The 15,267-nt window shown below is 40.0% G+C and overlaps 1 protein-coding gene across 2 annotated transcripts in view; it reads left to right on the top strand.

Annotated features, from left to right (window-relative positions):
* Positions 1–2,455: 2,455 nt before the first annotated feature.
* The window catches only part of spata17 (spermatogenesis associated 17), a 42,035-nt gene continuing 29,223 nt past the window's right edge, over positions 2,456–15,267 (top strand). For both annotated transcript variants that reach the window (XM_040135004.1, XM_040134995.1), the window contains exons 1-6: positions 2,456–2,554; positions 3,065–3,154; positions 4,211–4,292; positions 5,686–5,736; positions 8,434–8,537; positions 15,233–15,267. The exon at positions 15,233–15,267 is cut by the window's right edge and continues 89 nt beyond it. In XM_040135004.1, the coding sequence (XP_039990938.1) occupies positions 2,487–2,554; positions 3,065–3,154; positions 4,211–4,292; positions 5,686–5,736; positions 8,434–8,537; positions 15,233–15,267 (430 nt within the window). In that variant the 5' untranslated portion in view covers positions 2,456–2,486. The remainder of the gene's footprint in view (positions 2,555–3,064; positions 3,155–4,210; positions 4,293–5,685; positions 5,737–8,433; positions 8,538–15,232) is intronic.

Below are 15,267 nucleotides of genomic sequence, written 5' to 3'. Positions count from 1 at the left end.
TCCTTTTATGTCTAAAGTACACGTTCCAGCTTCACTTTGCTCAGTGTAGGAGAGAAGAGAAGAAAGAGTCATTATGGATTTCAATTAAGTGATCCCTGGGCAAAGAGGGATGCGTCAGAGTGGGGGAATTAATGTGCTGCGGACAGATGTTTAATAATAATGGCCGAACTGGCCCTGCTGAGAAACACACATTCCATCCTCCCCACCCTACTGTGGCTGTAGGAACACACATGTAGACAGACACACACACACAGACAGGCCCACATACACAGACACTAACATATAATCACTCATACACTGACACACACGATAATGATTCATACACACTCACTGTGCAGAGCAGTGTTTGACAGTCTCACACACAAACATACACACACATTCACTCATAGACACTGGTATCACCACTGGTGTGTGTGTGTGTGTGTGTGTGTGTGTGTGTGTGTGTGTGTGTGTGTGTGTCTTTATGACCAGTGCTGGCCACAGCGCATATGGCCCTCATTTAGGAACAATGGGCATGGAAAATGACTGGTTGGATGAGCTTCCTGACTGCGAGAGGTGACTGGAGGCATGTTAAATGACATGCCCCGTATGGAGAGATGGAGCGAGAGAAAGACAGAGAAAGAGAGTGAGAGAGATAGAGAGAGAGAGAGAGAGAGGGTATACATGGGTAATCCTGGGTAGGGAATTATTGCTTCACTGAGCAACAAAAATGTTTTAATTGAGAAGGGTTAGAGGATGGGGAAAGAAAAAGAGAAGCAGAAAAGTGGTGAGAACAGGGAAAGCACAGAGGAAGAGAGAGGGGAAGGGGGAGATATCAGAAGACATGAGAGGGAGGAACTGACTTGATCGAGGAGTGTATTACAAGTATAGAGGGATGTGGTGAAGATAAAGGTCCGGCTGGGTCTAGAAGTGGGTCATTAGACAGAGTGTAAACACGTGTCTTTTTATGAAGTGCTCTAACTGTCTTTTTTGTGTTGTTCTCTCGCAGATACACACCCGGTGACACCTAATCAGTGTTGTGGCAGGACGAATTGCTTCCAGCCATCCTTACGGTCTTGTCAGAAACAACACTTCCCTAAGAATCTCTCTGTCTCTCTCTCTGTCTCACTCACGTACTGTCTTGTCACAACAACATTTCTCCGGTAATTACTAGGGTGGCCTCTCTCCTGCCACCCCTCGATGGATGGGCTGAGCCACCATGAGTTCACCCCTCCAGCCATAACTCTACCTAGGATGTCTGCCTACTGCTCTTCACCACTGTGGTGGCCCTCAAACAGCAAATTGGCCTCAGAGAAAGACAGAGAGACAGAATAAGATTCTCAACAAGCATACTGGCTTAGAGAGAAGCATGCATGCCTGTACACAGACAAGAAAGAGCATGGAGACAGATACACACACAGGAAACAGTCACTGAGTTTTGCGATTTGTCATTTTCCTGTCTCTAAGAAGTAATCTATAATACAGACAGTCTTTTCCTGTGACTATCGGCCAGACGGATATCTTTCCTTTTACAGACACAAAAGTATACACACACACACACACACACACACACACGCACACACACAGAAACACACACACCCTGCTGAGGTGATCGTTTTGACAGGTGAATATGGCTGAAGAGGAGTGGAGGAGTGAAGACGGGGGGGAAATAGGGAAGGAAGAGCGGGGAGAAATAAACTGATAACTGTATGATGAAGGGTGATAACGTCAGGTAAGGGGGGAAATAGATGGTGGGATGGATGGAAGAAGTGAGGCAGGTGGCAGATCAATACACAGATCCACAATCTGCATCCACAGTGCTGACATTTTAAAAGTGTCTTTTCTGGGATTTTCTGTCTTTTTATTCTCCCATCCTTATACTATTTACATTGCATTTTTGCTTCAGTATAGTAGGTCGTGTACAGTGCTTGGAGAGGTTTTTCGAAAAAGCAGAGAACGAAATAAACAAAATGGCATTTGTTGCAGCAAGTCCGTCTGAACTTGTAAGGACACTAAAAGACTTTCTTTTTGTTATGTATTAGTTTTGGTGTTTATGAATTATCATTGATACTGATAAATGATTAGTAAGGGAAGGGAAAGGGAAAAAAATAGGTGTTTTATGAAAGTCAGACTTTCAAAAAGATAATTAAAACAAAATGTACAGAAAACGAATCGCTAAGTGACCGAATGGTCTAAATAAAATTGTAGTAGAGCAAATGTTTTGAAAATAAGATAAAACCAACAAAGGGCTGATTTTACAATTTAGCACTCCGTGGTGACTGGTTAAATAGCCTACACGAAGATTCCTTTAACCTCGCAGTTAATGTCAACATGTATCAACGTAAGGTAGACATTTTTGAGAGCGTTAAGATACGTACAGTGAAGTAAGCATTATTCCTATGTTCTGAAGAAAGATCCTATTTCCTAGATTATCATGAACGCATCTCTCGTAACCCGGGAAACAGCTGTGTTGTCAGGACAACAAGTAAACTCACGCCTGAGGAGACATGGCGGAGCTGCTGAAAATAAAAAGTGAAGCTGAGGAGTTCCAAAAGGAATACTTCTTAAGAAACAAGTATGTATCTCATGTATGACTACGTTTCATTCAGTTAGGAAAGACCATTGTGGCTGTTGTTGAGCAGTTTGGGAGTCAAAACCAAACCATAACGTTACCTGAAATGTCAGCTATGCGTTATGCTTGCGTTGGCTAAAATGCTAACTAGCGTGATGTGTTTATAGTAAGCGTTAGCTAGCGATCACTACTTTGCCGCTATCTGTTGTACTACTTTGCTCGTTAGACAAACAGTTGTATGTATTAGAATTTGGGCTTAAAATTCACAATGTAAATTGTATTCATTGGCAGTGGTGCCCTAAGGTAAATAATATGGTACTTAAATAATGAAACTCTAAAGCACCTGTACAGCAAACAACACATGCGAACCACATCAAAGTCTGGCTGAGGTTTGCAAGTACAGATACTAGTGTTATTTGTATTGCATATTAATGAGCGTTAATATGCTACATTACAGTGACATAATGTAGCTCTAGTTCACTGTTTTATTTTTATGTGTCTTGTGTGCTTTAGCCAAGCTGAGGAGAACAGACAGAAGGAAAACCAGGCCGCCACCCGGATTCAGAGCTGGTTCAGAGCTTGCAAGGTTCAGACTTACCTCAGGTATAACGTGTATGGGTGGTGAGTGTGTGTTAGTCTAATGAGACTTTTGGTACTCCTTTGTGTGCCACAGGCAAAAAAGAATACAAGCCTTAATATTTTATATACCAATTTGAGATATGTTTTTTCAATTTGGGGGTTGAAAAACATTCAGGCAGGACTCTAAGAGTTAAGTTCGAGGGAAATCCTGATACTAGCCCACTTCCATAATTATTCCACTTCTAGAGCTTTGCAAATGGCCTGCAGGAATAAATGTTGCTTGCACCCTATGCTCCTTTCACACACAGAGAAATGAATGTCTCTATCTCTGTGCCTGTTCCTATGCTGTGACCCCAGCACCATTCTGCAGGGTCAGCAGACAAACTTCCAGACAGTAGGTTAATTCAGATTACTTTAGTTAATTGATCAATGCGTTAAGTGGATAATTAGCAACAATTTTAGCTGCCTAAGTGCAACTCCGGGGTTGTGCTATACCCACTATCAGCATTGATTTTCTGGGCATATAAATGGCCTTTTGGAAATTGATGGCCTCATTGGGGGCAGAGAATCGCAGTGGACTAGCATTTAGAGTATGTTTGAAGATGAATACAAATGCACGCGTCTGACTAAAGGGGGTGAAAAAGCTCATCGGATATGAGCAGAAAGCCTAGAGGAGCAGAAATGCTCTCTGTCAGTGTTTGTTTTTGTGAGTGCGTGTGTTTGTAAGCATAATGTTTCCCTGACCTGTTAATTGACATCCTTTACGACCTAGCATTTGTGTGCGGAAAATCACTCTTTTCTTTATTGTTTTCAACCCAAAAAAAAAAAAAAACACAGTTAATAACTGCATTTATTATTTTTTATTAGCAGCTCCCACATATTACTAGAAAGTTTTAATTTTCTTGCTTTTTAGGTTTTTTGTACTCATTTTCTGAGCATAACCTAACAAATAATCAAATAAAGAAATACACATTTAATTTCCATCCATGTGTATCTGAATAACTTTCTTCAGTGTTTTCCTTCATTTCAACTACTGAACAATATCCATCCAATCATCTCCCCAATATGACTTTATTACAGCCATCTGCACAAGAAGGCAATCATTATACAGAAGATATGGCGGGGCCTCACAGCAAGGGCACGTTTCAGACAAATGGTGAAGGTAAGCCAGCGCCTGGAAAGGCTATAGATATATTGATTATGTTATGATAGCATGCATTAGAATTCAATGGCTATATTCCTAAGTCCCTGCATCTGACCTTAAGAAATATAATTCACTCATTACACATTGGGAAATTAGCACTTAGGAAATATGATGCAATATGATAAGGAATTCCATCTATATTGCAACTCCTGGAATGCATATAGAAAGAGTGTGGAAAAGGAAGAGAGAGAAGGAAAGAGTAAAAGAGTTTATGTGTATGGTGTGTGTGTATGTCTATGTGTATGTGTGTGCTTTAGTAAAACAAGGCCCCATTTTCAGCATATTGCCTCCAACTGCTTCTTAATTGAACAGATTGTTGATACCGGATCCAATACCCAGCGCTCTCACGTATAATTTTCCTCTGGATTGAGTTTTGTAAACGTATCACAACAAGCTATTTATCATGCCTGTAAATTGACTGTTTGTTAAAGCATAACTGCCAGCCGCCGTTTGGGAGGCGTTCAAGAAATGGGGGGGGGGCAGCATCCTATGAAGGATGTCTCACAACACACATATGGGCTAAAAAGAGGCTGTTTGGTCTCATTTGGAAACAGACGAGCACTAATTTGAATCACTCAAAATTGCCACAGTGCACTATTTTGAATTAGCCCTGAGAGATTTTATTATTCCCCTCCTCTCTCTGTCTGTCTTTTTCTCTCTCACTCTTGCGGACCTTATCATATGTAATGTGATGTGCACAAAGCCCCATCTCTCAAAAAATCAAGCTGAATTTACAGCCCCCTTTCAAGTCTTGGTCTTCCTTCCCCTTCCTTTCTTCCCTCTCTTCTCTGTTGTTATTAAAAAAGACATGTTGAGATATGAATCCCTTTTATGGCCGACTCTCCAGTTTGCTCCTGAAATGTGCCCCCAGTGGTCGACTGGTACGTTTAGTGTGCAATGGCTTGTCGGGTGAGCTGCTGAATATTCTCTGGCCTTTTGTTAGTCTCTTCTGGCAGTGCTGTCATTGATTATGAAATCCAGAGGAGAGCGTTTGGCCATCATACATCTCCATTAGCTCGCTGCTTGACTACCATGGATTTTCTTGGCCCTTGTCTGAGTTGGTGTATTAAGAGAGTACCGTCCTCCCCTTGATACAAAGTCCCGCTAACCACCCCCCCCCCTCTCTTTCTCTCCTTTCCCCTGACTTTTTCTCGTTCCTCATGTCTCTCTTGCTTTCCCTCTCTCCTTTTCTGCCCCCTTCCCTCCTCCTTCCCCTCTACAGTGGCCCTATCTGTGCCGCCTCTGTGCAATGTATTATGTATAAAGAGCTCTTTATCTTTGACGCCTGCTGTGGACAGATCAGAGGGCTTGGAGACAAGGTGTAACACCATCTCTTCCTTTGTGTTCACAGGCAGCATATTTTATCATGAAGATGAATTTCTACGAGGAGATGGCGGTCAGGGTAAATATCACCAGAGTGCCTTGTTTTAGCAAATGGAGTGTCGTGGTGGGGGACACACTCTGTTCTCTGTGTGTGCTGTGAATGGCAGGCCCCATGAATAGCAGCCTTTAAGAACTTAATAACACCATTTCATGCAAAAATTGTCCATCATAAAAACTTCTTTAATCTTGCCTACTTTTTTTCTTACTCTGAACATGTGGCATTATGCTGTCATTCCTTCACAGTTTAATTTGCAACATAATTTAGACTAATTAGAGTCAGATGTAATACCAAAAAGAAATAAATCTGATAATGCTATTCTGCTATTTCAAAATGACTCACCTTAATCCTGTCTTGACACATTACATGTTAGTTGGTCCATACATACTAACAACACTATCCACTTTTCGTATGTAACCTTAATCCTTATTCTGTTTATGAACAGTGCTTGATAAGAAGCCCTCTAAAAAAAGGGGATGCTAATGAATGCTATTCTTTATATCAGTATCTGTAATATATATTTATTATCTATTTTTTTTACTTTTCCTCTGTGCTCATGCCTGTCCAATGTTCCCTTTATCTCCCTCAGGAGCTACTACTGTTCAACTCATAAATCATAGCACTGTGGCTGTGACTGATGCTTTGGCATTTTTACACAAGGATATTGCACAGAAACCTTATATTTTTACAATTCCATATAGCCTACTCCTTTGACTAAGAGTTTCATTCTGTCTAAACCATTAAAGGGTTTTATAGGCCAACAAAAAAATCCACTAGCGTTTATTGAAGAGGGTGTGTTAGTGTCCAGTTGGACAGATTTGGTTTACAATATTTTCATATTGGTGGAAAAGCCTGGAAAGGGCTTCAAGTTTTAGACTTAATAGAAACCCAAACAAATAAAGCTGACCACCCTGTCATTTCAATAAATGTCACATTACAGGACATACATGGATCCAGGAATAGTGTTTGACCTAGCTGTTTCAGGTCACAGGGTGAAAGGTTAGGGGTGATATCACCATGTAGAGTAAAGTGGAAGCTTCTGAAGTTAGAAGCCTTTATTATCCATATAAAATAACCACACTTTCCTATAGGAAGCAACAGGAATTTTAATGGAAAATGAAATATATTTGAATGGGGAAGCAAAGTGGCTCAGTGGTTTGCAATGGAAAAAGGTACACGGTTTTAACCCCACTAGGGCCAAATGAGGATTTGCTGTGCAGAGGGTGCATTTTATTCTGTGAATTTGTCTGGGCTTTCTCTTGGTGCTCCAGTTTTCTCCCACCACAAAAGACAAGTTATTAGGAACACTTCTGCCTCTGCCCTTGACCAAGGCTTTGGCACTGTCCACAGCTCCTAAGAGATATCATGGGACAAAAGGGGAGAAAACGTCTCCAGACCAAACAATTAAGTATAACCTAAAACTTAAGAATGTTAAAAATAGTTAAAAAATAAGAAAAGGGTATAGTGAAAAGATATTTAATACCCGAACCTGGAACTGTCTTTTTTTATGATGCCACCTGTTGAAGGACTTAATAATACAGTATGTTAGGATTTCTTAGATTGCTCATAACCTGCAAAATACTGGCGGGACTGTGAGTAATCCTTTGCAATCTCAGACTCTCAGAATCTCTTCTGATACATTGGCCTTTTGGAAAGACTAAAGAAATAGTCTTTGTTCATGTGCATGAAAATGAAATAGAGAGGGATAGAGAGCGAGTAAGAGAGACCCTGTGCAAAAATAAATGAAGGACATCTGTAGTCATAGACCATCTTTTACCAAAGAAATATTCAATGTGTAAATAGAGAGAAAGAAAGACACAAAGGGAGAAACAATCATCTCAGAATCCCCTTGTGACACTTCCTTTGAATCAATTTTGATTCGATTCTTTTTTTTTTTCCTTCACTCCTGTTGTCTTTATCACGGCGTGGTAGCTAACAGAGGATAATGTATTAGGGCCGTAATAGAAACCAGTGTTTACATGCCGCACCCTGGATTTGTATTAGATTCAACAGCATTGATTTCACTAGTCAACAAAGGTCAGCAAGAACTCGGGAGGCGGCAATTACTTTATTTAAAATTATCTATTGACTGGCAGATCAATGCTAATTCTCATTTTGCTCTTTGTTGTTTTTCCCCATCCTTCACTCCTTCTCTTCTCTCCTCTTCCCTCTTCTCATTGTGTGATTATTCTTTTACCTGCCATTGTTTTAATCTCCTAATTAGTCTGAAGGACATCCGCCCCCTTGCTTTAAAATGATCTACTGCTGTGTGTGGGTGTGTGTGGTAGCTAATCTGCAGACTCCACAATCAATGTGGACTGATACAGTTAAATGTATGAAGCTGTGACAGCTGTCTGTTCCACCTTGGGCTGTCCCTCCATCAACTCCAGGGGGAACAACTGCATGCATGTTTATGCATGGTTTAAAAGTTTGTCTCCCATACTCATATGTTAATACCATTATCTGTATTATCTTTCATGGGTCCTCCACGAGTTAAAGTAATGAGAAGAATCATTGGTAAGTTGGTAAGATGGTATATAGTATGACAGAAAATGAAAAGAAATATAATAATGTCTTTGTCTTTGTGACTTAATACTCTGCTGGTATTTTTTTTTTTTTTTTCTATGTTCGAAGAACAAACAAACAAGCTGTATAAGCATCAAACTTACAACACTACCAACTTTTGAAGACAACTAATGCCATGCTTTAATCCCTCAGATCCAGCGGAGATGGAGAGGATTCTTTGTGAGGAAGCATATCCATAACTTCTATGCACGCAAGAGCTATCTGGAAGGACTTTCCAGAAAAAATGAACTTGTCAGGTAAAAAACAAATGGTTCTGTATATGAGAGACCAGATATTTTGAAATCATTGTAAATTAATAAATGCCAGCTCCTCCTTTGCTTTCATTGGTTGAAAGGAAAGGAAATTGTTGAACAGAATACTTCAGTACTTCTACTGTCTTTTTCAATTTCTTTCCCCTGTCTCACTCTCTCTATTGCCATGTTTTTGTATGTATTACCTATTATGTTTTGCCCAGGTCTACCATATGAATGGGAAGGGAGTCAACTGGTACATGTCAGTCAAGATGAATTGATCTGATTAGTGTAAAGGTAATTGGTTAAAAAGTGTACTTGTGTACCCATAACCTTAAAGTGTGTGTGTGTGTGTGTGTGTGTGTGTGTGTGTGTGTGTGTGTGTGTGTGTGTGTGTGTGTGTGTGTGTGTGTGTGTGTGTGTGTGAGTGACAGAGAGAGAGAGGTACTGGTAAGATCTGTACTTGCATAGTTTTTACCTCAGAGGAAAAGAAAAGGGACAGGGGAAGAGAAAAGGAAAAGTGAAGGAATGGATTAAACTGAGAGACAAAGAGGTAGAGTTGAACGGAGAGAGAGAGAGGGAAGTCCTCTAAAGTGCTTGAGGCTAAAAGCAAGAGAAGTGAACGATGTGAAGAAATTAAAAATTAGCCTCTGATTTTAACCGCAGCTCGTGCATTAATAAAACATCCTGTGCTCCAGGGCTTACTGCTAGAGATACGCCATCTTTTATTTTTGACAAAAAAAACCCCCATCACGTTTAGCTAATAGTCACATTTTTAATGTCGCTAATATATTTTTACGAGAAAATATCTTTAGGCCTCTGCTAAAATTAAATGTAAATTTGTTAAAGTGCTCCCTGGATCACTGACTTCCCCCCCTCACTTCCCCACCAGCGTTCCACCTTTTCTCCACACTCCTTGCCCCTTTTAGAGGTAGGGGGGACTAGGCTGTTAAAGTCCATTAGGGAAGTGTTGCCACTTCAGTTTTATAACACACAAAGACAAACACACACAACTTCATCAAGTATACAGATACTATACAAGTGATAAAAGTTGTAAAACTGGCATAATTGTGCTTACAATCTCATAATCAAACTTGACTATAAAGTACGTAGAATGAGCATTTACACAAGTCATAGTGAAAGTATATTGGTAGATTATGTGTTATAAGACCAAAGGTTACACTGCTTATAAAAACCAGTAATCCAGTGTATAAAGTAAACATTGTTTTATAAGTTTCAGGCAGATCAGCTTACATATTGTAGCCCATAACAATATTTGTATTTTGCAGAATGTTGGACCCTGCCTAGAGAAACAGTAAGGTATAGAGTATTATCTCTTTTTCACTTTCTTGCCTGGTATATTTTGAAAACAGTCAAATACAAAGAGCAGAGTTAGACTAGATTAGACAAATGTGTAAGTAAAGAATTGTAAAATAAATTCAAGGAGTGAGATGCAATGTCATTTTACTGGTTGTACTCAACTGTGGGACATCCCCCATCTCTTCATACACACACACACAGCCCCTCCTCCATAGTGGTTTGGGGTGTTGAGGTCACTTCACTTCTCCAGTTAATCACATGTTTATTTAGTGCTGCTGGGGTCACGATCAATTAACGCCGTGCCGGCATTATTTAAAATATCCTTTCTGTGTTAGCCGCTGAGCCCTCAGATCGCACACTGCCTGATCACTCACCCCGCAAAGGTCCACTTTTTAATCCAGCAGCATGCACCCTCCCTCTGTAAATCTGTCTGTCTGTTCAACCCGTTGCATAAATTATTCAAAGTTGGACTAATGGTCCCCATTTAGTGCAGGCTGATCGGCTGCGCATGGTAATGATATAGGAGTAATACATAGACTGCCGAACCGCTCTCTCTTCTCTCTCTCTCTCTGACTCTCTGTTTCAGTCTCTCTTTCTCTCCTGTGACAGATTTCCCCCACACAAAACCATCTGTGTCATTTCATTAGGTACAGCATCCAGCTAATACACGGCTCTTACACTACCCTCTTCTATCCCCTGCCCTCATTCCACCTCTCTCCTTTAGACTCTGCCTTTCTCTTCCCTCTTTCTTCTTCTCTTTCTCAATCTTTTTTACTCTATATCTTTCTCTCTGTCTCTCGCTGCTACCGGTTCACTGTGCCTCAGTGTCCATCCTCGTTCATCCTTTCTCTCCTTCTGCAGAGCCTAATGAAGTCAGGACCCTGGCGCAGTCCCCACTCTGCCACAGTTTTCCTTGATACCCCAACAATTTATCACTTTGTCAGGGAGACACTTAAAGTTCCTGGGCTTTAATAAGGGCATGCAGTGGGACGATGGGGGCAATTAGGAAAGCGGAGCAAGCCCGCTTTGCATATTTACTAAATGTGCTGGTGTCATCGCTGCCGCCACCAACACGGCCTGTTGACTACATGAATTATTCCTCTATCTGCAATAAACAGCTGGGTAATTATTACTGCCATAACCAGATAAATAATTCCCCCTATGATGTTGCAACGACATGGCAAACTCTTTTAATTCATCCGAAAGAGAACAGGAAAAAGGAAGCTCAGGGAAAATTTATGGACTTGATGTTGCTAGGCTGAGCAGCACTAGTGTTTTTACATTCTTCTCTTCCAATGCTATGCTGTCTTTCTATCTCTTTCTACTTTATTCCTGTCTCTCTTTTCTCCAGCCTTTTTCATTCCACCCTCTCTTGTGTCCCTCTCAAGGACATTCATGAAAGGAGAGCTGCTATGGTGGAAAGAGTGGAGGCCTGCCTGCACGCCTGCCCTGCGATCACTCTCTGCTTCTATGCGTCAGTCTTTCTTTTGCTGCTCTTTCTTTCTGATCCAGTTTGGGTGGAGACAAGTTCACTCCTTCAGTCTGATTGGATTTGTATATTCAGTGTGTGTGTGTGTGTGTGTGTGTGTGTGTGTGTGTGTGTGTGTGTGTGTGTGTGTGTGTGTGTGTGTGTGTGTGTGTGTGTGTGTGTGTGTGTATGTGTGTTGAAGTATAATCTGGGCACTTTGCTCTCCCTGCCTCTTTAGGAAATTACTTTTGAGAGTGAAACAGTGGAAAAAGTATAGAAAATGTATGAAATTGAAAACCTTATTCTCTTTCAGAATATTAGGAATGTTGATTGGGGATCATTTTAACACTGGAATCGTTTTTTTTCCTCTTTATTGAACATAATGAACTTACAGACATTAAGCTGATCATTGAATGATCATTCTTATGCACTGCAGAATCCAATGCATGAAAAAAAATTATATCAATCAAATGAAAACATAAACAAATTAAGCTTAAAAAAAAAGTAGTATCTAAATATAAATAAACAATAACACCAGTACCTTAATCAGGTACAAATAATTGTTTAAAATATGACAGTGTGGGTTCACTTTTTTGTTTGTGTAATGTTTGGTTAATGTATCTATGTATCTGTCAATGTACAAATTGAATCCACCCAGAAAAATATTAAGACTTGGGAAGGACTTGGAGAATTTTGCCTTATGTACGTGAAATTTACCAATTACAAGTATAAGAGTTTTCATGTAACTCAAAGGTCTAAACACTAGAATCATTGTTTGCTTCCACACCCTCTCATGGCATTAGTTTTACTACTTCAGTGAATTAGTTAATCAATCAATCAGTCACTTAAATGGAAACCGTGTATTATGAGGGTGTTGGAGGCTCAATACATTGAGCTGGTCACTGTCTAAATTGACTGGCTGACTACCCCTTCCTTGCCAACTATTGAATCATTTAATTGGAGCAATTAAAACAGTCAATCAGGTCGAGTCTCCGTTAAATATTTAGAACCTGGCCAATTAGCTGCTCTGGTGCTGGCCTGGACGACCGCAGGTGTGGCCTGGTCTCCCTAAATGCCTTACTCTCTGATATCCCATCAGCCCTTGATGCCCCATTGTGAACCAGGGAGTAAATAATTGAGGAAGATGTAAGAAATTTAGCTACAGTATATTAGCCATTTAAATAAGTTAACAGTCCAGGGTGAAAATGTCAGTTAGGATTTCAGTTACTTGAAAGTAGTTCAAGTATGCTTGATTAGCTTGTCCAGCAGTTCAGCAGCCATCAAAATTAATCTGTAGTCAGAGTGCTCACACTGTATTATATGGCATTCTAGGCACATTCTAAGCATACAATAATCAGTCCTAAGGGAGCATATGCAATAATAAAATAATGCTACATTGTGCATAAGTAACTATAACTGTAATCTATATATGAAATGACAAATTTCATAGCACAGTCAAATAAATGTTCGATCTTTCAGTGTTATCATTATGCTCAAAAATGTTTGTCTTTCTTTCTTCCTAGCTTTCTTTCTTTTTCTTTTCACTTTCACTCAGTCAAACACACATACATGTTTATACTTCTATATTTGTGAGGACACTCATTGACATAATGCATTCCCTAGTCCCTTAAACTAAACTTAACCATCACAACTAAACTCCTTACCCCAAAAGTTACCCAAACCCTGACCTACACGTGATTCTAATCTGAACATTAAAACCAATTCTTAACCCCAAAAAAGCCCTTTGAAGGTGTGTCAGAATGTGAGGACCGGCCAAAATGTAATCAGTTTCCCAAAATGTCCTCACTCCATTGGTCTAAAATTCAAACTGGGCCTCACAGTGTATAGCCATACAAGTACACACACACACACACACACACACACACACAGACACACACACACACACACACACAGACACACACACACACACACAGACACACACACACACACACACACACACACACACACACACACACACACAGAGGGCACGTGCCACGTGCCGAACAGGGCTAATGAGGGTTGTATGTTGTGGCGGCTGGTTGGGTCGACACAGATCGAGGTGCTTTCAGCTGTTACAAATCTGTTTGGCTTTTGTCCACTGCACTGCAATTAATAACACTGGGGCTGGGGGCAGGGAAGCAAAGGTCACCCATTCAGCACACAAACACACCACACTCACACATATGGGTACAGACATGTCAACACACATACAAGCAAAACTGTATGAAACACAAGGTATGAACATTGATATGGATACATACACACTGATATACTGTAATCACACTTAAACACTGGCAGCTCACACACAAACATATGAAAACTTGTCCTGACCCCTGAAGCATTGCCAGTTGGTTTTGAAGCAGTATTAATACATGAACCAACAAAAGCACACCACCATATTGTAAACACACATATGCACCAATTGGTGTAAACCTGACTGTCAATAAACCAAAACTTTATTTTTTACCTATAATAAGTTAGCCAGGGGGACAAATAGAGGCCAAGGAACCTTCATATGTACACACACACACGCACGCATGCACGTACGCACGCACACACACACACACACACACACACACACACACACACACACACACACACACATACAGACATACAGCCACACACCTATAAACAGTCTTAAATTACTGTGCTTAATATTACATTAACACACAGAGACACATTTAGACTTGCTCTCATTCTCACACCACACACACACTCGCATGCACAGTGCTCTGCATATTTCATTTATTTTGTAATTTAATCTGTTGCTGAGGAAGGAATGAGAATGCAAAAGTAAAAAGAACGGTGTTGTGATTTCTTTTTAAATGTCAGAAGCCTCAGACTGTGTTAACCTCACATTACAGACACACTGAATATTCTGATTTCTCTGTGGAGCTTTTTAATTAGAAACAGAAGTTGAGAAAGAAACAGTAGAGAAGAAGGAGAGAAAACAGGAGGGATAGGAAAAGAAAAAAGACAAAGGATTGTTTATGAGCTGTAGCTAAACTCTTATTGGTATTGGTCTTGTGGAATTAGATTGGTTTTACTCTTTGCGTTGTGGGTGTATTTTCACATTACCATGGTATGTGTGTTTTAGTAATTGTTTCCCATTCCCTATTTAAGTTATTACCCCCTTGTAACAATAAGGCTGTGTGATTGCGGAATGAAATTGCTGTGTATGGGCTTTTAATGCATCCCATTTAGCCAGCTTCCCTTAACAGATGTCACAGGGAGACCTGTCCTGGCTGCGGTGATGAAATATATCCATCATCCTCCCACTTATAGCCTCTCGCACTCTCACTTTGCTTTTTTTTCCTTCCATGCAGTCTCATTCGCTTGTTTTTTTCCCATAGCTCCTCTGTCTTTCCATGTGTGTCCCAGTGTCACTCTTATCATTATGCAGTTATTTATCCATCTTAAGGACACTTCAGGGAACTGTCAAATTTATGACTAAGACTTTACTCGAAATACACACTAACACATGCACAATCACACTTGCAAGTTTACATTGTGCACAAGTCTTTCATTTATATCGTTTTGAGATATAAGGTCAGCTGAATCTCCAGATAATATGCGATGTAACAGGTTTGTTTGGTCTGAAAAGGTATAATCAAAACATTAGTCTCATATGGCTGTTATACCAGGGAATTGAGCAGTAGCCAATCAATCATTGTCATTAAGCAAACAAACATTAGTTCTAGGATGGACGATTGCTCACATATGATTTATTAATTATGTCTATTTGTGTTAGTGTAAAATGTTGAATAAACTTAATTATTCCTCTTTTTTATTTTTTTGTACAGTACATTTATTATATTTATATTTGACCTTCATACCCATCATGTACATTAATTTAATGGACATTTTGAATCTGAATTGCAAAAATATTTCTTTGAGTGTATTATCCCTGTAGGAGGGAGCTGGATGAACTTGAGGAACTCCAGAAGA

This window comes from Xiphias gladius, chromosome 1 (genome assembly GCF_016859285.1).
Source record: "Xiphias gladius isolate SHS-SW01 ecotype Sanya breed wild chromosome 1, ASM1685928v1, whole genome shotgun sequence".
NCBI classification, from domain to species: Eukaryota; Metazoa; Chordata; class Actinopteri; order Istiophoriformes; family Xiphiidae; genus Xiphias; species Xiphias gladius.
Note: the sequence above shows the minus strand (reverse complement) of the source record. Positions and strands in the feature narration are given on the sequence as shown.